Raw genomic sequence first — 23,308 nt, 5'->3', positions numbered from 1 at the left:
GGAATAATTTGAGGAAGATTGGTATTAGTTCTTTAAAGCTGGCAGAACTCAGCTGAGAATCCATCTGGTCCTATGCTTTTGTTTATTGGAAGACTTTTGATAACTGCTTCAGGTTCATTACTTGAAATCGATCTGTTTAAGTTTTCTGTATCCTGGTTCAGTTTGCATAGATCATGTCTCTAGGAATTTGTCAGTGTCTTCAAGAGTTTCTAGTTTATTGAAGTATAAATTTCCAAAATAGTTTCTGATGATCCTATGGGTTTCAGTAGTATCTGTGGTAATAGTTCCTTTTTTTAACTCAGATTTTAATAATTTGAGTGTTTTTACTTATTTTTTTGGTTAAACCCTCAGTTTTGTTTAGCCTTTTAAAGAATCAACTCTGTCTCATTGAATCTCAATTTTATTGATTTCAGCTCTGATTTTAATTATTTCCTGTCTTTTTATTTTGATGTTGTTTTGTTCTTTTTCTAGGGCCTTGAGATGTAATGTTAGATTATATTATATACTTGGGATCTTTCTATTCTTTTAATAGATGAGCTCAGTGCTATGAACTTTCATCTTAGAACTGCCTTCATACTGTCCAGAGATTTTGTTATATCACTATCCTCATTTAATTCTAAGAATTTTTTATTTCTTCCCTGATTTCTTCTACTGATTTCTTCTTCTGTTCATTATTCAAAAGTATATTATTTAATCTCAAGATATTGGAGTGGTTTCTGTTTTTTATTTTATCATTGATTTCTAATTTCATTCCATTATGGTCTGATAGAATGCAAGGTATTTATTTTCTTTTATATTTTATTTTTAATTTATTTTATTCTATTTTATTTTATTTTTGGTATTTGCCAACATTTGCGACCTAAAATAGGGTCTGTTTTAGAAAATATTCCATGTGCTGCTGAAAAGAAAGTGAATTCAGTCTATAGATATCTGCTAGGTCCATATTATTAGTTGTATTTTTTAATTCTGTAGAATCTTTACTTAGTTTGGATGATCTACCCAGTGGTGAGAGGCGTGTTAAAGTCACCCAGTATTATTTTATTATTGTCTGATTCTTAATATTGAGAAGATTTTGTTTGATATACATAGATGCTCCATTGTTTGGGGCATTAATATTTATAATAATTATATCTTATTGATATATGATTCCCTTAAGCAATATGAAATGACCTTCTTTGTCTCTTCTGATTAATCTTGGCTTGAAGTCCACTTTATCTGTTATGAGAATAGCAACCCCTGCTTCTTTATAAGTCCCATGTGAATGGGGTGTATTTTTCCCCATCTTTCTACCTTTGGTTCATGGATTTCTTTGCTTGTGAGGTGAGTCTCTTGCAGTCAGCATATTGTTGGGAGTGTTATGAGAATTATACTTGATCTTAGTCAAAAGACTATGAATTGATTAAATGAGAAGTAAATTAGGTTATGTAAAGAGTTTAAAGAAGTACATACTCATACTAAGAGTTCATTAAATGCTCTTTACCATCTGAATCAATTTATGTAGTTATGTCTTAAGTTTTATTACTCTGGTAGATGAAATGTAGTTGTCCTTATGCAGCTTCTGATTGCTTTTGGGAGGAAATGGTTGCAGATCTCTTAATGAAAATATAAAACTATATATGTTTTACAGTGATTTGAACGGTTGCCATCACCTTAAGGAGGTGGTTGTTTAAAGCTTTGCTGCTATAAACTCAAGCCAAATTTCTGAAACCTCATTAAAAAGTAGTTGCCTGATATGGTGGTGTACACCTTTAATTCAGTGACTCTGCAACCTGAGGCAGGAGGATCACAAGTTCAAGGGCAGCTCTCGCAACTTTCTCAGACCCTGTCTTCAAATAAAAAGGACTGGGGATGTGACTTGGTGGTAAAGTGCCTCAGTACCAACTGGGTTCAATACCCAGTACCATAAATAACTAAATAAAATAAGCAAGCAACCTGGAACTCAGTGGAAATCATCCCTGTATTCAATTTCCAGTGGTTAGGGGGCAGGACACATCACTGTAAACTCCTAATTCCTGCTGATTTACTTTCATCTACTTTTTTTTTTTATTAAAAATCATAAATTTACATAGGGCAATGTTGTTTGATTCATTCTGTTATTTTTTTCCCCTTTCCCCACAACCCCTCTCATCCCTCTTTTCCCTCTACACAGTCCTTCCTTCCTCCATTCTTACCACCCTCCTTATCCCTAACCCTAACACTAACTCCTCCTACCCCCCATTATATGTCCTCATCCACTTACCAGCGAGATCATTCGTCCTTTGGATTTTTGAGATTGGCTTATCTCACTTAGCATGATATCCTCCAATTTCATCCATTTGCCTGCAAATGCCATAATTTTATCATTCTTCATGGCAGAGTAATATTCCATTGTGTATATATGCCACAGTTTCTTTATCCATTCATCAACTGAAGGGCATCTAGGTTGGTTCCACAATCTGGCTATGGTGAATTGAGCTGCTATGAACATTGATGTGGCTGTATATCTGTAGTGTGCTGATTTTAAGTCCTTTGGGTACAGGCCAAGGAGTGGGATAGCTGGGTCAAATGGTGGTTCCGTTCCAAGCTTTCTGAGGAATCTCCATACTGCTTTCCAGACTGGCTGCAATAATTTGCAACCCCACCAGCAATGTATGAGTGTACCTTTTTCCCCACATTCTCTCCAACACCTATTGTTGCTTGTGTTCTTGATAATCGCCTTTCTAATTGGAGTGAGATAAAATCTTAGGGTAGTTTTGATTTGCATTTCTCTTATTACTAGAGATGTTGAACATTTTTTCAGATATCTGTTGATTACTTGTACATCTTCTTATGTGAAGTGTCAGTTCATTTCCTTAGCTCATTTGTTGATTGGATTATTTGTATTCTTGGTGTAGAGTTTTCTGAGTTCTTTATAGATTCTGGAAATTAGCGCTCTATCTGAAGTATGAGTGGCAAAGATATTCTCCCACTCCATAGGCTCTCTCTTCACATTAGTGATAGTTTCCTTTGCTGAGAGAAAGCTTTTTAGTTTGAATCTATCCCAGTTGTTGATTCTTGCTTTTATTTCTCGTGCTATGGGAGTCCTGTTAAGGAAGTCTGATCCTAAGCCAACGAGTTGAAGGTTTGGATCTACTTTTTCTTCTATAAGATTCAGGGTCTCTGGTCTGATTCCGAGGTCCTTGATCCATTTTGAGTTGAGTTTTGTGCAGGGTGAGAGATAGGGGTTTAATTTCATTCTGTTGCATATGGTTTTCCAGTTGTCCCAGCACCATTTGTTGAAGAGACTATCTTTTCTCCATTGCATATTTTTGGCACCTTTGTCTAGTATGAGAAAATTGTATTTATTTGGGTTTGTGTCCTTGTCCTCTATTCTGTACCATTGATCTACCTGTCTATTTTGGTACCAATACCATGCCGTTTTTGTTACTATTGCTTTGTAGTAGAGTTGAAGATCTGGTATTACGATACCCCCTGCTTCGCTCTTTCTACTGAGGATTGCTTTAGCTATTCTGGGTTTCTTGTTCTTCCAGATGAATTTCATAATTGCTTGCTCTATTTCTGTAAGGTAAGTCATTGGGATTTTAATTGGAATTGCATTGAATTTGTATAGCACTTTTGGTAGTATGGCCATTTTGACAATATTAATTCTTCCTATCCAAGAACATGGGAGATCTTTCCATCTTCTAAGGTTTTCTGTAATTTCTTTCTTTCGTGTTCTGTAGTTCTCATTGTAGAGGTCTTTCACCTCTTTAGTGAGATTGATACCCAAGTATTTTATTTTTTTCGATGCTATTGTGAATGGGGTAGTTTTTCTAATTTCTCTTTCTGAATATTCATCACTTATGTATAAAAATGCGTTGGATTTATGAGCATTGATCTTGTAACCGGCTACTTTACTGAATTCACTTATGAGTTCTAAGAGTTTTCTGGTGGAATTTCCAGGTTCCTCTAAATATATAATCATGTCATCAGCGAACAGGGATAGTTTAAGTTCTTCTTCATCTACTTTATTTATTTTATGGGAGAGAAGAGGTGCTGCTTGGATTTCACTTTGTATGGTGATACAGACCTGTAGTGCTGAGGCCAAAGAATCTCTTTATTACAGGAATTGAGGGGCAGCCTGGTCAACTATCTCAAAAGGAAAAAAGAAAAAAACAACAAAAGCGACCTTGGGCTCTGTAATCAGCCTATAATGGTTAATAATATCTCATTTTAATTCATATTTGTAATTTCTTTCTGCAACTACTAGAAACCTAGCTCCAATTATCTATAATATATTTACTTGTATAACCCTTATGTGTTCTGTATATATATATAAGGTCATTTTTTACTTGCTAAACCATATGAGAAAAAAGTTTAACTAAAGCACAGTGTTCATGTCTAACTCTAGTTTTGTCTTTAGCTTTTCAGTATCCAATCAAAATACTATTTTCCAAAGCTTAGATTATAGTTCCTTTTGTTCTTTCCATTCATTTCACTATGATTATATTATTATAATTCAGTTCTTTTTGTTAAGTTTGTATTCCATTTTGGGCTACCTCCGCATCCTGGTTGGTTAATTTTGTTTTGTTTTTCCCAAATTTATGTACAGTGAAGTTCACTATTTTCACTATTTGTTAGTGTGTAATTCTGTGGGACTCCACAAATGCACAGTCATGATATAGAAAAGTTTTGTTCACCCCTCAAATTCCCTGTGTTTCTCCTTCTTAGTCAACCCCCCTCCCAGATCCACCCCCAGGAAGTGATTGATATATTTCTAGGCTTTTTCCCTGGACAAGAACTGGAAGCAGTAGTACCTCAGTAACAGTAAGCACACCAGCCTCTCATATATTGATTTTAAATATCATTCTGTAGCTGCATGTGGTAGTGAACACCTGTAATCCCAGCTACTCGGGAGGCTGAGGCAAGAGGAATCACAAGTTCAAGTCTAACCTGGGCAATTTAGTGAGAATCATCTCAAAATACAAAATAAAAAAGGGGAATATAGGTCAGTGGTAGAGAGTCCCTGGATTCAATCCCCAGTACTACAAAAATAAATAAATAGTTCTCTAATGAAAAGAACCAGGGCTTCCTAAGGAGTGGTTGATTCCAGGACTCCAGGACTGAAAAAAAACCAGAGGGGGAAAAAAAAAAAGGAAGCGTCTGAGGCATCTTGTGGTACCACAGATGAGGAAGTGCTCCAGAAATGATAGGGTCATTTTACAGAAGCAGTCTAATTAAATGTAAATAAATGAAGTAGGAAAAAAAGTAGTAGTTTAAAATTTAAGAGTTTGTTGCTTTTAGTCACCTTTGTGGTCAACTAGGGAATGTCCTTGAGCTGAGGAATAGCCATTCTTCTTTCAGAGGCTCATACAGAGGTACCCAGTTGGGTTGTCAAATGCCCAGTGGCTGCCACCAGACCAGTAGGAACTAGGGTCTAAGAGGATGTTGCTTGATACCAGATTTCTCTGCTAATGACCATATTTAATAGCATTGATTCCTTTAAAATAAGTCTTATAAATTCTGAAAAAAAAATTCTTAGAGGCAAGATGGTTTTGGTTAAATACCACAAAAATTGTAACACAACTTCCTTTTTTATGTCAGTGTGTGGTACTGGGAATTGAACCCATGAGTGTTCTACCACCATACTGCATCCCCAGCTGGATTTTTTGTTTGCTTGTTTGTTTGTTTGTTTTTTGTGGTGCTGGGGATTGAACCCAGGGTCTTGTCCTTGTGAGTCAAGTACTCTACCAATTGAGCTATATCCCCAGCCCCTCTGTCCCCAACCTTTTTTATTTTACTTTGAGACAGGGTCTTGCTAAATTGCCCAGGCTGGCCTTGTACTTGCCATCTTCCTACCTCAGCCTCCTGAGTTGCAGGGATTATAGGTGTGTGCTAACACGCCCAGCCACAATTTACCTCCTCATTCTGACTTGTTTTTAAGCCACTTCTTTAGTGTATCTATGTAATATGATAACACGGCCTTGCATCTTATTGATCAAGAGTGTTGGCTCATACATCAGCATTGAGCATTAAAGTCCTACATCTTCACATTCAGGGTGAGGAGAAGAAAAAAGGAAAGGAAAAAAGAACACATGTGTTAGAGCGAGAATTCTTTCCTTATTCTGAATGCTTAGAATCAGCAGAGAAGAAGTTTTGTTACAGCTAGAATGAGTCATTCTGGACATTTAAAAAAATCAAATGAGAAATGGTGCATTATAGTAACAAAGGCTTTTTAATGACTCACCTCACTGTAGTGGTTTTTTACAATTTACCCTCTCTCTAAGGCTTGTTCTTGTCTCATACTCCTTTCCCCTTTAGGAGGAAAATTATTTACAAAGATAAATTCAGTTCTGTTAAATATAGTGTTGAGTTTTACATGGAATACTAATTTATACATAGATGTAACTTTTTTATTTATTTTTATTTTTATTTCTTACTTTTTGAGGGGTACCAGGGATTGAACTCAGGGGCACTTAACCACTGAACCACATCCCTAGCCCTTTTTTGTACTTTATTTAGAGACAGGGTCTCAATAAGTTATTTAGTACCTCACTGTCACTGAGGCTTTCTTTGAACTGGAAATCCTTCTGCCTCAGCCTCCCGAGCTGCTAGGATTACAGGTGTGCACCACCACACCTAGCTTTTACTTTATTCAGTTTTTTGGTACCAGGGATCAAACCCAGGAACATTTAACTACTGAGCCACATCCCCAGTCTTTTTTTTTTATTTTTTATTTTGAGACAGAGTCTCACTAAGTTGCTTAGGGTGTTGCCAAGTGACTGAGGCTGGCCCCGAATTTATGGTCCTCCTGCCTCAGCCTCCCAAATCACTGGGATTTCAGACATGGGCCACCACACCCAGTTAAAAGATGTAACTTTTAATTGTTGTTTGACCACAATATTTTGTGTGGAATGGCCACATAATTTTCTAAATCTTTCTAGTTTTTAAGATTCAACACAGTGTAATGAAGCTTCTAATGCCATATGCCATAAGAGTAAGATCTTATATTTTCTGTATGTTGTCTGGGGCAACTTGAAAAATAGTAATCACCAGGTTTAGTGGCACATGCCTGTAATCCCATCTACTCAGGAGGCAGGAGGATCATAAATTGGAGACTAACGTGGGCAACTTAGGGAGCAGCTGCCTCAAAATTTCAAAAATAATAAAAAAGGCTAAGGATGTGGTTCAGTGGTAGAGTACTCCTGGGTTTAATCTCCATTACTGCAAAATAAACATAAGAAAAAAAAATAGTTAAGTGGATTAAAGTTGTGCCTCATGTTTAAAACTATAAAATAATTATTTTGAATAAGAACTTTACTGTTGGGCTGGGGAAAAAGAACTTGACTGTTCATATTGTTACTACTTTTCTTTAGGGTCAGGAATAGTCAAGTGCCTATTTGTAGGTAACTCCGAGGATGAAACAAGGAACATAATAAAGTCTGAAAGAACAGATGAGTGTTAAATGCTTTATCATAAGATGTTGCCTGTATGTTTGTGTTGTAATGACAATTCGAATATGCAATTAAATGCATGATTCAAATGGAATCTAAGATTTAATCAGCCTTCAAATTATGTATTACCCATTGCTTCCTCTAAGTATGAAACAGCTTTTCAGCACCCAGAACTGTTAATTCTTTTTTAGTTCTTTTTTAGTTCCAGGTTTTCCTTAGGATCTGTGTCTTTACTGTTACTCCTGTTTTTTTAAGGCATATTCAGAACATGAGTGAGATCAAGACTGATGTCGGACGAGCTCGGGCATGGATAAGATTATCCCTAGAGAAGAAGCTTTTGTCCCAGCATCTCAAGCAGTTGCTCTCTAACCAACCACTTACCAAGTAAGATATTGCCTTTTGAGACATTACTGTTTTTAATGCTGGCAAAGCTGACAAGCTGGCATCTTTAGCTTGAATTGCTGATTTGTTTGCACATGCATTCTTATTGTCTAACAGACATGTACTTCAGAAACTCTATTGTGACATAATATTTGATCATTGCTGGTAGGGTATCGTATTTCATAGCTGAAGGCCAGATTGCTGTGTTCTAATCCGAAAAAAAGATAAGTGATCCATACAAGTTGTTGCTGAGACTGGCTTTGAATTCATGATTCTCTTGTCTCCTGAGTTGCTGGAATTACAGGCTTGCACCACTGCGCCCAGCTCTATTCTGGGTTTTGTAATCTAAAGCTTATATAAGTTTAACCTATTTTTTGGATGTTACTGTCAGCCTCAGCGACAGTGAGGTGCTAAGCAACTCAGTAGGATCCTGTCTCTAAATAAAATACCAAAAAGGAATGTGGCTGGGAACGTGGCTCATTGGTCGAGTGCCCCTGGTACGTAAAAAAATTTTTAAACCATAGAGTAGCACAAAAGGGTTGGGGGAGGGTCCACAGTAAAGGATTCTGACAGTCTTGCCAATATTTATGTTCAATAACCTAGAGCCAAGAAACCAGTTAAGTGCCTGACAATTAATTGTTAATTGATTCAGTAGTTTCCTTTATCAAGAACTCCTGAATACATTGTCCGTATGTGTACATTAGAGCTTGTTTGAAGGCTAAGGACTTTTGAGTTTTCTTTTTTTTTTAATTTATTTTCATTGTAAACAAATGGGATACATGTTGTTTCTGTTTGTACATGGAGTAACAGCATACCAGACTTTTGAGTTTTCAAGAGCATAGGTATACAAAGAATCCAACCAAGACCTAAATATGACTATTTATTGTGATCCCATCATGGTAACCCAATGCTTTTTGCAGTTCTACTTTTATATGTATCACCTTTGGATTACTTACACCATGAGCATTTTAGGATGAGTCTTAATGTCCAGAGAGTAGTTTTGATACTACAATGTGACTTATGAATTGTGAACCAGACCTTGTTCTTTTAACATTTTTTTTCTAATTATTAAAAGTTATTCCTGCCCATTGTGGCCAAAGTACAAAAAAGAGCCAAGCCCAGTGGCACACACCTTTAATCTCAGCAACTTGGGAGGCTGAGGTAGAAGGTCACAAGTTCCAGGCCAGCCTCAGTAATTTAGCAAGACCCTCAGAAATTTAGCAAAACCCTGTCTCAAAAAAGACAGGAGATGTAGCTCAGTGATAAAGTACCCCAGTTTCAATCCCCAATAACAAAAACAAAAACAGAAGTACCAAGAAGACCATGATAATTTTTTTAACCCTTCTGTGTAAGAACAATATTAAGTATTTCTGTACTTTCATCTATTCGTATCTTCTTAGTTAAGATTATACGTATTTGCAATTCAGTGCCATCCTTTTTTAACCTAACATGGTTTGATAAACATTTCACTATATATAGAAGTTTAAACTCTGAAGTCTGAATACTCCCTTTACTCCTTACTGTTTTAATGGCATTGGACAAGATAATTAACTTCTGTGCGCCTCTTTTCTTCCATTTATAAAAAATGGAGTTGCTGGGCTGGGGATATAGCTCAGTTGGTAGAGTGCTTGCCTTGCAAGCACAAGGCCCTGGGTTCAATCCGCAGCACTCCCACCGCCCCCAAAAAAATGAGGTTGCTAATAGACTTATCTCTTAGGATTTTCCTAAGAATTAAATATATTAACACTTATAAAACACTTGGCAGGGCTGGGGAGATAGCTCAGTTGGTAGAGTGCTTGCCTTGCATGCACAAGGCCCCGGGTTCAATCCCCAGCACCACACACACACACACCAAAAAAAAAAAAAAAAAAAACCACTTGGCAAAATCCTTAAATGTAAGTGCTTAATAAAAGTGGTAATATTTTTTAGTTGTAGCGACTGTACTATTGTTAAAACCCTTCATATACTTTATCTTAAATGGCCATATCATATTCCAACATATGAATATACTGTGAAACATTTTTGTTTTATTTATTTTCTATTTTTTGTCAGTGCTGGGGATTGAACCCAGGACCTTGCTACACCCCCAGCCTAAAACATTTTTATTTCACGAATATATTTTAGTGAACATTAATAAGTAAATCTTTAAAAAATTTTTTTTTTCTTTTGGTACCAGAGATTGAACCCAGCAGCATCTTAACCACTGAGCAACATCACCCAGCCCTTTTTAAAATATTTTATTTAGAGACAGGGTCTCACTGAGTTGCTTAGGGCCTTATTACTAAGTTGCTGAGGCTGGCTTTGAACTCATGATCCTCCTGTCTCAGCCTCCCAAAACACTGGGGTTACAGGCATGCACCACCATGCCCAGCTATAAGTAAATCTTTGCCCACGTTTCATATTATATACTTAGGACTGAGCCCTAAAAGTAAAATTCATGAATTAAGGGTTGTGGCTAGTTTAGCGGAACTTACCAACAAATTGCTTTCCTGAAATTTGTAATCGCATCAACTGTGAGGATGACATTGGCCCCTCCTTGGCACTAGTCATAACTTTTAAATCTTTATTGTTTCATTTTTTGTTTTATTTTGTTTATAGTACTGGGGATTGAACCCACAGTTGCTTTATACTAAGCTACATCTCTAGCCCTTTACATTTTTTTTGAGATAGGGTCTCACTAAGTTGCACAGGCTGGCCTCTAATTTGTAATTCTCCTGCCTCAGCTTCCCAAGTCACTAGAATTATAATGGTGGTATGCACCACCATGTCCAACTTCCCGTTAGTTTAATAGACAAACTTAATTCATGGCAAAGGCAGGAATGGGGGTGCATATCTGTTATCCCCGCAACTTGGTAGGCTGAGGTAGGAGGATGGCAACTCCAAGGCCAATCTCAGCAAGTTAGCAAGGCCCTAAGCAACTTAGCAAGACTTGCCTTAAAATAAAAAATTAAGAGAGCTGGGACTGTAGCTTAGTGGTAAAGCATCCCTGTGTTCAGTCCCCAGTACAAAAAAAAAAAAAAATTTTTATGCATTTTCCCCCTTTACTAGTTAAAAATTTTTTATTAAGTGTTTATATGTCCATTTTTGTGGATTTTCTATTCTTTCAACTTTGTTTTCTTCCCATTGTTTAGTGAAGTGGGTTTTTTTTGTTGTTGTTTTTTTTTTTTGCGGTGCTGGGGATCAAACCCAGGGCCTTGTGCTTGCAAGGCAAGCACTCTACCAACTGAGCTATCTCCCCAATCCTGAAGTGTTTATTTTTAAACGTAATGAAAAGTATGAAAAATATACTGTTTTGTGCTTGTCTTCTTTTTAGGAAGCTTTATAAGCGCTATGCTTTTCTACGTTGTGAAGAAGAAAGAGAGCAGTTTCTTTACCATCTTCTTTCCCTCAATGCTGTGGACTATTTTTGCTTCACCAGTGTGTTCACCACTATCAGTAAGTCTGGAGAACTGACTGTTAAGTGAAGACTCCATTAGGTGACTAATGGCATAAAAGTGTTCATATCTTCAGTAGTGAGATATACCATAGTACAAGGAGGTGGACACTTGAATGGCCTCCCAGATATCCATTTAGGAAAACAGGATACACCCTAGTTGCTCGGGACAGCCCTCAGGTGCCAGCCAGCCTATGGTAGTACTTACCTGAAGAAAACTACCTTCCTAGGCATGATCTCTCACCTCCTGCCAGGGCCAGACAGCATCCCATGATTGATCAGAGGGCTATTGCAGAACTCACAGTGGAGTCAGCTGAGGATGTCATTTAGACTGCATCACAGCTTAATATCTCCCTCAACCAGTCCTGCTTTCCTCCTCATATGTTGATCCCAGGAGCAACATCATGTGTACTAATTTCTGATTTACTCATCTTTCCAAAACGCCCAATCTGATGATAATTGTTACCTACAATGGGTGTAAAAAAGGAATGTTTTGGTAAATAAATATTCCATTATCTATCCAAAATACATAAATCCAAAAAATCAGTATATGATAATAATACACTTATATAACAACATTATTTAATTTCATTGAGAAACACTTCAGAATCTTGCTAGATATTATAGGTGGAGGAAATACTGATGGTCGTTTGTTTTTTTTTTTCCCCCTAGTACTAGGAATTTAACCCAGGGCTTCACAGGTGGTAAGGAAACACTGTATGACTGAGCTATATCCCTAGCCCTTTTTATTTTATTTTGAAATAGGGTCTCAAATAAGTGGCCCAGGCTGGCCTTGAACTTGTGTTTCTCCTGCCTCAGCCTCAGCCTCCTAAGCAATTGAGATTAGAAACATACAACACACAACACCCAGCCTCAATGTTTTCTTTTTTTTTTTCTTTTTTTCTTTGTACCAGGGATTGAACCCAGAGGGCGCTTAACCTCTGAGCTGCATCCCCACCCCTTTTTTATATTTTGCTTAGAGACAGGGTTTTGCTGTATTGCTTAGGGCCTTGCTAAATTGCTAAGGTTGGCTTTGAACTCATAACCTGCCTCAGCCTTCCACTGGGATTACAGCTGTGTGCAGCCGCACTGGCCTCAATGTTTTTTTTTGTTTTTGTTTTTGTTTTTGGTGGTGCTGTGGATTGAACCCAGAGCCTTGTGCTTTCGAGACCAGCACTCTACCAGCTGAGCTATATCCCCAGCCCCCTCAATGTATTTTTGATAGCTGGATTACAGCATTTATTCTATCTACCATTATTAATTCTTCTTGCAGCGAGTCCCCCCACACACACACCTATTTTGGAGTATTTTTACTCACATCAGTTAGGAATTGCGTTCAGCTGCAAGTACCAGAAACTTTGAAAAGAAGTGATTTACATAACTCAGTAGTTTATTGTTCTTATGTAAGAAGTAGTCTGGAGGCTGGGGTTGTGGCTCAGTGGTAGAGCACTTGCCTAGCAAGCATGAGGCCCTGGGTTTGATCCTCAGCACTAATAGTAAAATAAAGGTATTGTGTCCACCTACAACTTAAAAAAAAAAAAAAAATAGGCAGTCTGCTGTGCTATCACAGACCAAGGCTCATGTCTGTTTCTTTCTAGATATTATCAGATTGTACTAATCATCTAATGATCAGAAAAATGGCTGTCCTCTGTCCACATATCTGCAGGAAGGAAGGAATACCAAGGAGAAAAGGGCAGGATCTATGTTGGAAAATGTAATTCTCCCCAAAATTTCAATAAATATCAAAAATAACTGGCCAAAATTAAGAAGGTTTGGACTTTCTAGTCTCTGGATGAGACAGATAAGAAAAAGAAATAATAATGGATATTAATAGGGCCAACTTGTAAGCTATTATTAGTTTATTAGGTGACTTCAGGTATAAGATTCTAAGATGTTATATACAGTTTTAAAAGAGAAGAAAGGTCATTTAAGATTCCTAAGGTCCTCCATCTGTAAATTTTTCTTCATCTCAATAATTCTTTGAATTTGAGGAACTAAGATACTTTATGAAAGAAGTATTCCAAGTTTAGTAATATTGATCTTTTATACTTACCACTGTGAATCAATTTTGCATCTGTGGGTCCTTTTCAAAAGTGCATAACTACTGACCCTAAACAGGCCTTTTCCTCAGCTTTTCTAATCCTGTCAATGCAAGAAATGAGAGAAATTTCTCACACCTAAAATAAAATCTTACACTAACCACTTCTGCTTTCAGTTTCAGAACCCATTTAATTCTGATGGTTACTAAACCATGAAAGTATGGCCTTTCCTCTGACATTTTCCTTTTCTTCTACCAAAATAAAAGGACACTCATTCACGAACATAAAGACATTTATGTAAAATTAAGGAAATGAACCATTTATCCCATTCATTTTCCTCCTCTAAGGGTTTGCTGAACCATGAACTTATTATGATGCTGTGTCTGGATACCTTGTCCACCAAATGTTTTTCATCCTGTATGTAGATCTTTCAACAGCTTCTGACCATCCCCTTGTAACCAAATGAGTAGAAATCCCAAGGATATCAACAAAAACACTGATTCTACTCTATTTGAAATAAATTATATATGTGTGTGTGTGTGTATGAAATATATATATATGAAATGATGACAAAAATATGCTAATATGTGTTAGCCATCCCCATTATTTAAGTGAAGAGAGGATGCTTCGAATGTCTAACTTTCTTGTGCCTTCCACCTTTGAGGCAAGGTCTGTGATAGGAAGGTGACATCTAGTGGTGGACTTTTGGAGGTGCCTTCAGAAGGAAAAGACTTCACATAGATCTCTTTCCACATCTTGACCCTTCCCCAGGGTTCCCTTACATGGAAGTCACCTTAATAACTTCCCAAGTTGCAGCATATAGACTTTATCCTATGCCTGGAATGGAGGTTCCATTGTTTTTATTATTGGATTTGCTTGTTGTGTAGTAAACTTGGAAGGAGAAAGTTCTGAAGTGCAGTGTTTTAAGTATTCCCCAAGAAAATCAGCAAAAAGGGAATACTAACCTAGAAGTCATCTACTCCTCTTTTCATATGAAACTATATTTGTAATTAAGTTCATTGGTATTCAATTTTATTACAAAATTAATTTTTAAATATGTTAAGCAATGAAAACATGTATAGCACAGTGTTCAGTTCCTCAGGTATTCTCTTATATAATGCTTGATATTGCTTATAAATTTAACAGTAGTGTATCTTATCATGGTGATATATAAGCCACTCGTACATTTCAATGTATATGTCATGGAAACCACCAGCAAAAGTATAGGGACTTTATAACCTGAACCTCCTCTTTCTAAACTAGAAGTTATGATGTCATCTTTTTATGTAAGTACATATTAAAAGATCATAAAAGCAAAGTATCTATGAAAATTAACAGTTCTTAATATATATGTGTTTTATTAAAAGAGCTTCTTTATTGTAATTTTTCATTAATTTTCACCTTTTTTTTTTCCCCAGTGATTCCATACAGGTCAGTGATCATCCCCATCAAAAAGCTGAGCAATGCAATCATCACTTCAAACCCCTGGATCTGTGTATCAGGAGAGCTTGGGGACACAGGAATAATGCAGATTCCCAAAAACCTCCTTGAGATGACTTTTGAGGTAGGATCCACTTCCACCTTTCTTAGCAAAAAGTGTCATATTTAGTTCTACAGAGGATTCTAGTTTTACTTTGTCATTTTCTGTGAATCGATGAAGTGAAGGAAGGTGTGAGCATACTGGATCATTTTTGTGATCATATGCTTATTATTGTCTGAAGTGTCTTACACTAATCTGTTTTGTATTTTCATTATTGTTATTTTCACTGTTAAGCTCTATTTTTCTGCTGTTCCATGATTCCTAGTGCATAGCACAGAATGTGGCAAGCAGAGAACATTGGAATAAATGTTTTCCCCACAGTGATTCTTCTCCCTACACCAACTTAACCATGCTTTGACAAAATAACCAGAGAGCTGACATCCATGATTATGGATTTTAAACCACATAATGGCATTTATAGATTGATTTTATCAAAATGCTTTGTTATATAATAGTTTTTAGATCTCAGCTGGTGACTTATGGTCTATCTTAGCATGTAGGAAGAAGATAGATATCTATTCATATTTCAGGAGAGAAGTGGTACTACTTGAAGGTTCTGTTCTCATGTCCTTTGGAGTCTAGGAATAGCAGTATTCACTCAGAATCGCAGTACTCCCCCAAGATCTCATTTTGGCCTTATAGTATGTAATGAACTCACAGACATCTGTATATAAAAGATTAAAAAAACCCTTGACTTTTCTTCACCTACCAATTATAGGACATAAGCTACATTGTAAGTCCTATCTTGCTGTTTCCAGACACTGTCACACATCAATACATTCTTTTCCATCTCTGCTGCATGAGTATTCAAGGTACCATTCTCCCTTAGCTGAGTCACTGTGATCCCTTCTCACTAGGGTCCAAAAACATCAAATGCTTTTAAAAGTCATAACTCTGATGTTTCTATCTGACACATATTTAGGATCTGTGATCCTTTCCTTATCAGATACTTTAAGACTGAGTATATGCCAGGTACAGTGGCATAATCCAGACAACTCAGGAGGCTAAGGCAGAAGGATCACAATTTGGGGGCCAGTCTTAGCAACTTAGTGAGACCTGTCTCAAAATAAAAAATTTTAAAGAGGGCTGAGGATATAGCCCAGTGGTAAAGCGCTCCTGGGTTCAATTCCCAGTATTACTAAAAAATAAAGTCAGAACTTAATCGGTTTTCATTTTTACAACTATTACCATTGCTTTACTTTATACTTGCCATAAAGGGTTAGTAAGGATGTCAATAACTGCAGTAGTGTCCCCTTATTTATAGTTTCACTTTCCACTGTTTCAGTTACCTGCAGTCAATCAGTCCAAAAAGATTAAACAGAAAATTCCAGAAATAAACAATTTATAAGCAATTTTGTTTGCTTGGGTATTTAATTAGGTTTGTTTTTTGGTTTTGCTGTGCTAGGTTTTAAACCAAGGGCATTGTACATGCTAGGCAAGTGCTCTAGTACTGAACTACACCCCTAGGCTATAATAAGTTTTAAATTGCACACCATTCTGAGTAGCATGATGAAATCTTGTGCTGTCCTGCTTAGGATGTGAATCATTCTATTGTCCAGTGTATCCATGCCACCCACATATTAGTCACTTAGTGTACATTCAAGTTATCAGATCAGCTATTGAGGTATTACAGTTGCTTACGTTCATGTAGCCCTAATAGCCCCCCTTGTGCTAGTGATAGGTTGCAATAAGATTAGTGGTACAAATAAGACACCAGGGCAGGAACATAGAAGGACAGATTAACTCAGGTACTATGTGGCAACTCTACAGAGCATATAGGAAAAAACTTAGTGTAGATACAAGGTTTGGTACTATGGAAGTTTCAGGTGGCCACTGAAGGTTCTAGAATGTATCCCTTAAAAATAAGGGAGGACTGCTGTATGCCTTTTATTACAAATGACTTCAAAAAATTCTGGTATATGAGGCTTGGGGTCAATTCCGTCTTGGGTTTTGTATGTTTTGTTTGTGGTATTGGAAGTCAAACCCAAGGCCTTGCACATGCTAGGTTAGTACACTACCACTAAGCTATATCCTCAGCTTCTCATTAAAAATAGGAAAATAGCCAGGCATGGTAGCTCACACCTGTAATTCCAGCAATTCAGGAGGCTGAGACAGGAAAATCACTGGTTTGAGGCCAGCTTCAGCAATTTAAGGAGACTCTAAGCAACGTAGCAAGACCCTGTCTCAAAATACAAAGGGCTAGGGATGTGACTCAGTGGTTAAGCACCCCTGGGTTCAATCTCATGTGCCCCCCCCCCCCCCCGAAAAAAAAAAAAAAAAAGGAAAATAGCCGGCATGGTGTCACACACTAGTAATCTCAGCTACTCAGGAAGTGGAGGCAGGAGGATCAAAAAATTTAAGACCAGCCTGGGCAACTTATTATTATCTGTTTCAAATAATGAAAAGAGAGAGGGAGGGAGTAAGGGAAGAATGGAGGAAAATTGGATTGTGTGGAGGGGAAATGAGGGATGAGGAGGGGGTGGGGGAAGAAAAGATAATGAAATGAGACAAACATCATTACCCTGTGTACATGTATGATTACACAAATGGTGTGACTACATTGTGTACAACTAGAGAAATAAAAAGTTGTACCCCATTTGTGTACAATGAATTTAAAAAATAATAAAATTTTTAAAAATGATAATAATGGAAAGGACTAGGGATATAACTCAGTGGTAGCATACTCCTGGTTTTTATCCATAGTACTGAATAAATAAATATAGGAAATTTGGTAGTCATGGTGGCACAATCCTATAATCCCAGCTTCTTGGGAGGCCAAAACAGGAAGATTGTGAATTAAGTCCAGATTAGGCAACATAGTGAGGCCCGTCCCTCAAAAAATGAAGAAAAATGACAGGGTCAGATTTAAGTCATTTTAAATAGCACCATTTTCCTATTTCTTAAAATTTTCTCATCCTTCAAATCACTATCTTAGCAATATTTCTGGATTCCACAAATAGAAGTAAATGTTTCTTCCCCAAAGTTCTTTTAGTGCTTGTTTACATTTTTAGTCTAGCACCTTGTACAATCCACCTCTTTCAATTGTCAGTGTCTATGTCTCCTTTCTCATTATATGAGGGCTCTGAGAGCAAGGAATACTTATGGATGTATTTCTTTAGTGTAGCTTAGCACATTAAACAGGGTAAGTCTCTGCAATTATTAGATAGAATCAAAGTGCCACTGCTAAAGCTGAGAGGAAATGAGATGGGGTCAGATCCTAAATAACGATGGTTCTGTCCCTACAGTGCCAGAACTTGGGGAAGCTCACCACTGTTCAGATTGGTCATGATAACTCAGGACTATTAGCCAAATGGCTAGTGGATTGTGTCATGGTCAGAAATGAAATCACAGGACATACATATAGGTAAGTAAATAGCCTTAGGAACTCAAAAATCTTTGTTTTGAGGCTTATTTATTTATTTATGCAGTGTCAGGGCGTGAACCCTGGCCTCACACATGTTAAATGTGCTCTTTACCACTGAACTACATTCACAGCGAAGATTCTTTTAGATAAGGTTTGAAATAGTTTTCTTTCTGAAGTTGTTTTTCTACTGCCTTCTGAATTTTACTTCAATTTTTTGTTTGTTTTGTTTTTGTTTATGTGATATAAAATTGTACTCTGATAGTCCAAAAGTTTTGAAAAGATTGGTGTAACTTAAAAAAAAAAAAGGAATTATTTTAAATAATTTTGATAAGAGGAAAGCATCTCTGGCTGGGGGATATAGCTTAGTTGGGAGAGTGTGTTCCTAGCATACACAAGGCCCTCAGTTCAGTCCCTAGCACCACAAAAAAAAAGGAAAGCATCTCTTAGATTCTACCAGTTACAGAATCTAAAAGGAAACATTGTCCTTTTTCTCTTGTGATTTAACCTTCCGCATTCATTTTTGATTTGAAAATATTCTTTCCACCGGGCATAGTGGAGCATTCCTGTAATCCCAGCAACTCTTGAGTATGAAGCAGGAAGATCCCAGGTGCTAGGCCAGCCTCAGCAGCTTAGTGAGACCTTAAATAACTTAGATCTGTCTCAAAATGAAAAAGGCTGGAGATGTCACTCAGTGGTAGTGTCCCTGGGTTCAATCCCCAGTACAAAAAAAAAAAAGAAAGGAAGAAAGAAGAAAATATTCTTTCCCAAACTAATCAGAGAATCTTAATACAGAATCTAGATATAGGAAAATATCAAATAATTTTTTTTGGCGGGTGGGTAACCAGGAATTGAACTCAGGGGCACTCAGCCACTGAGCCACATCCCCAGCCCTATTTTGTATTTTATTTAGAGACAGGGTCTCACTGAGTTGCTTAGCACCTTGCTTTTGCAGATGCTGGCTTTTAACTCTCTATCTGCCTGTCTCGGCCTCCTGAGCCACTGGGATTATAGGCATACGCCACCATGCCCAGCTAAAGAATTATTTTAGTTTGAGATCATGTGATAACAATTTGTGGCTATGTAGAAGACTTTCCTTACATTTTAGAGATTCATACTGAAGTGTTTATAGGAATGAAACATCCAATGTCATAATTTTCTTTAAAATACTTAATAAGAGGGGTGTATCTCAATGGTAGTGTGCTTGCCTAGCATGCCCAAGGCCCTGGGTTCAAAGCCTAGGACTACAAAAAGTAAAAAATAAAATGCTTAACAACTAGAAAATGAAGCACATGTCAAAACTTAAGCCTGTGATTAAAAAAAAATATGGGTGTCTAATATACCATTCTCTGCTTTTCTTTATTTTTGAAATTTTCATAAATAAAGGCAGCCCGCAGGCTTTTTTCCGTGTGTTTGATATTGGCGATTAAACCCAGGGCCTCATACATGCTAGGCAAGTGGTCTACCAATGAGGTACATCCCCAGCCCACCCTAGACACACTGAAATGATAAGCTTCACCCATGGTGCCATTTTTTAAACCTCTCATTAAAACTAGTTTTAAAAAGTTGGTGATTCGAAAGTTTTTTCTGCCCTCTCAGATTCCCATGTGGGCGTTGGCTAGGAAAAGGCATTGATGATGGGAGCCTGGAGAGAATTCTTATTGGAGAATTGATGACATCAGCATCAGATGAGGATCTGGTAAAGCAGTGTCGGACTCCACCCCAGCAGAAATCACCCACCACAGCTAGAAGACTGAGCATCACTTCACTAACAGGAAAAACTGCCAGTAAGTAGTTTGTTTGTTTGGTACCAGGGATTGAACCCAGGGGCTCTTAACCACTGAGCCACATCCCCAGCCCTTTTTTTATATTTTATTTAGACACAGGATCTCGCTAAGTTGTTTAGGGCCTCACTAAGTTGCTGATGCTGGCTTTGAACTCTCGATCCTCCTGCCTTAGCCTCCCATGCCACTGGGATTGCAGGCATGCACCAGCGCACACCACCAATTTTTTTTTTTTTTTCCAGTGTACTTCAGATGTTGTAGGCTTGATGTGGTGATTTCACCCAAAATATAAATAAATAAATAAACTGTTGCACTAATGAATTATGGCAAAGATAGTAAGAAGAAAATGAGGAAAATTATTTGGGGAGAAGGGACTTTAAAAAGGAGTAAAGGAACTGGGGGTATAGCTCAGAGGTAGAATAGTACTTAGCAAGTACAAGACCCTGGGTTCAATCCCCAGTTTAAAAACAATTGATTTACCTAACTTAATTAAAAAGTAGATTTCAGGCCAAGTATAGTGGCGCATGCCTATAATCACGGTGGTTCGAGAGGCTGAGTCAGGAGGATGGAGAGTTCAAAGCCAACCTCAGCAATTTAGCAAGGCCCTAAGCAACTCAGTGAGACCCTGTCTCTAAATAAAATACAAAATAGGGCTGGGGATGTGACTCAGTGGTCAAGTGCCTCTAAGTTCAATCCATCGTACCCCAAAAAAAGGTAGATTTCAGAGCTAGAGAAGTAGCACAATGGTTGCCTACCATGCTTAAAGCCCTGGGTTTTATCCCCAGCACTGTCCCCATTCCACCCCACCCTCCCAAAAAAAATCAAAATATAAAAAGTAGATTTCACTTCCATCCAAATTTATTGCAGTTCTGAATTAATCCAGTTTCATAGTTTGACTATTTTCTTTGGGTTTTTTGGTACTGGGGATTGAACCCAGGGTTGTTCTACCACTGAGCTACATCCCCAACCCTTTTTATTTTTTTATTTTGAGACAGGGTCTTGCTAAGTTGCTGAGGTTATCCTGAAACTTGTGATTCTACTGCCTCAGCCTCCCAAATTGCTGGGATTACAGGCGTGAACCACCACACACCTACCATTTTTTCCCATTTTTGCTCATATTTTCTTTCCTTATTCAGTAAGCCCAGATTTTTAGATAATTCAAGACTCTGATGGATGACAGTATTTTTTTCACAAGATGTACAAGGTGATTTTCAGAGAACTAAAAGTTTTAAATCCATCAAAATATTACTGATTAGTTTAGGGCTGTTTTGGAATGAATGAATGAAAGCCTATAAAATAGACTTAATATTTAAAAGAAAATATTCAGAGAAAGATAAAAGTGGAAAAAACACTGCTGGGTAGAAAAACTTCTAAGAGCTGGAAAGATCACAGTATCGCTCTTCAAACATAAGGCATTTCCAGTTCAACAATTTTTATGCATTGGTATAGGAAAAACATACTTGAATTTTACCTAAAGGACTGGACTGTTTTCTGTTTAAAAAAAAAAAAAAAAGATCCTCCAGTAGTATGAATTAAGACTTTTAAATAATACAGTTAGTAGGTTAGTAGTGTTTTCCCTTTTAGTGAAGTAAATAAATTAGATCTAATACTTAATTATCACAAATATGCACCAAAATGTTTGATTTTTCTCCTGTTACCTACTTCTGACCCTGGATGAAATCTGTTACTTTTTTTCTTTTCTTTTAATCATTCTTAATATAATGGGTAAAGATAGTTTAGGTCCCATTCAGGCAGCTCACTAAGCACACAAGCTCGCTCTCTCCCTCCTTCGCTCCTTCACCCATCACCTCCTTCTCCTCTCTTTTTTAGCCTAGATGAGCAACTGCTAACTTGGAAAATGAAGTAGACACGACTTAATATACAGGAAGGGGAAGAGTCCTGAGGTTCCAATTGGGTTGCTACAGGGTACTTAACATTTTCCCCTTACTTTAACACAGCAGCTAAACTTCACACTCCAGGTTAGCCATTCAAGCCCCATAAGCCTTAGGCTGGGTCTGTTCAGGGCCTTGGGAAGTAGGTAAAATAAGGGAGCATCTGAGGAATGATGATGGGGTCCATCCCCACCTCACTCCTCAGATCGGGAAACTTACTATCACTGGGTAGCAGGCACCATGTCAGGTGGTTTATACCTAATATCTTATTCAGTGTTCCCAGTAAGATGTATATTTTTCCATTTTTAGTTGAAAGAATCAAACAAAGTTAGACGCTTGGTTTGGGTCATAAATTGCAGGTGGTAATGCTGGGATTTGAATTAGGAATCAAATTCTTGGGTCATTTTTCATTGTACCAAGATACCTCCCACTTGGTCGGACTCTTCAGAGGTAAGTTTCGTGGAGCCCCTGGCAAAGCCAGCCTGGTCTGGTGAAGTGATTCCCAGAGAGACCAACATGGTTGGTTATCCCATAGTACTTTGGTTTATTTCTTTGGCATGAGAATGCAGCCCCTCTTCATTATTTTACAGAACCCAATGCTGGACAGATTCAAGAAGGAATTGGAGAAGCTGTGAACAATATTGTGAAACATTTTCATAAACCTGAAAAAGAGGTATCATGGGCTATATAACTTCATGTAGTGGGAGTTTTAAAGCCATTTTTACATGTGATACATAAAGCAATATGGGGTATACCTTAATTTTCGAGTGTTAGCTTTTTAATAGCTGCAAAAACATGCTTCCCATAGCCATCCTCAGCGCTTAATTGTTTCCCTAGTGTTTTTCTTAAGCATAGAGGCAACAGTTTTTCCTTTGGCACTATGTGTTATGCTTCACAGAGAGGAAGCCTTACAGTTTTGCTTTGTGGAGAAAATGGCCTGGTTGCTGCACTTGAACAAGTTTTCCACCATGGGTTCAAATCCGCCCGCATCTTTCACAAGAATGTCTTCATCTGGGACTTCGTAGGTAAATTAAGCAGATATATGTTATTATGATACAATTTAAATGTTTCTTAGAAAATTAAGAAATCCAAGAATTTGAATAAATAAAGGTTAGTGATAAAGGAGTATGTTTTTTAAAACAAGTATCAAATAAGCACTCTTTTTCATTCATTCAACAAACATTTATAGTACATACAATATGCTAAACTGTTCTAGATGCTCAAGAGAGATGTCAATAAACAGAACAGACAGAAATCTCTAAAGTTGACAAACATACTCTGGTGGAGATGGGGGAACAAACAATACATAAAATACATAAATTTATCTTTAGGAAATACATAATTCATATGGTATACTGGAAGGTGATCTTTGATTTGGGAAAAATTGAGCAGGGTGAAAGGAAGTGAACTGGAGATTGCTCTGTTCAATGGGATGTTCATAGACTTTGTTGAAAAGGTGACATTTG

At 37.3% G+C, this 23,308-nt stretch overlaps 1 protein-coding gene across 6 annotated transcripts in view; it reads left to right on the top strand.

The window, feature by feature from the left end:
- Positions 1-23,308, top strand: part of DENND5B (DENN domain containing 5B) — a 187,915-nt gene that overhangs the window by 154,514 nt on the left and 10,093 nt on the right. For all 6 annotated transcript variants that reach the window (XM_079139280.1, XM_079139276.1, XM_079139277.1 and 3 more), the window contains 7 exons: positions 7,668-7,796; positions 11,107-11,228; positions 14,684-14,829; positions 18,051-18,169; positions 19,766-19,953; positions 22,433-22,515; positions 22,741-22,867. In XM_079139280.1, the coding sequence (XP_078995406.1) occupies positions 7,668-7,796; positions 11,107-11,228; positions 14,684-14,829; positions 18,051-18,169; positions 19,766-19,953; positions 22,433-22,515; positions 22,741-22,867 (914 nt within the window). The remainder of the gene's footprint in view (positions 1-7,667; positions 7,797-11,106; positions 11,229-14,683; positions 14,830-18,050; positions 18,170-19,765; positions 19,954-22,432; positions 22,516-22,740; positions 22,868-23,308) is intronic.

This window comes from Sciurus vulgaris (assembly GCF_902686455.1).
Source record: "Sciurus vulgaris genome assembly, chromosome: 5".
Lineage (NCBI taxonomy): Eukaryota > Metazoa > Chordata > Mammalia > Rodentia > Sciuridae > Sciurus > Sciurus vulgaris.
This window is presented reverse-complemented; position numbering and strand designations above follow the sequence as displayed.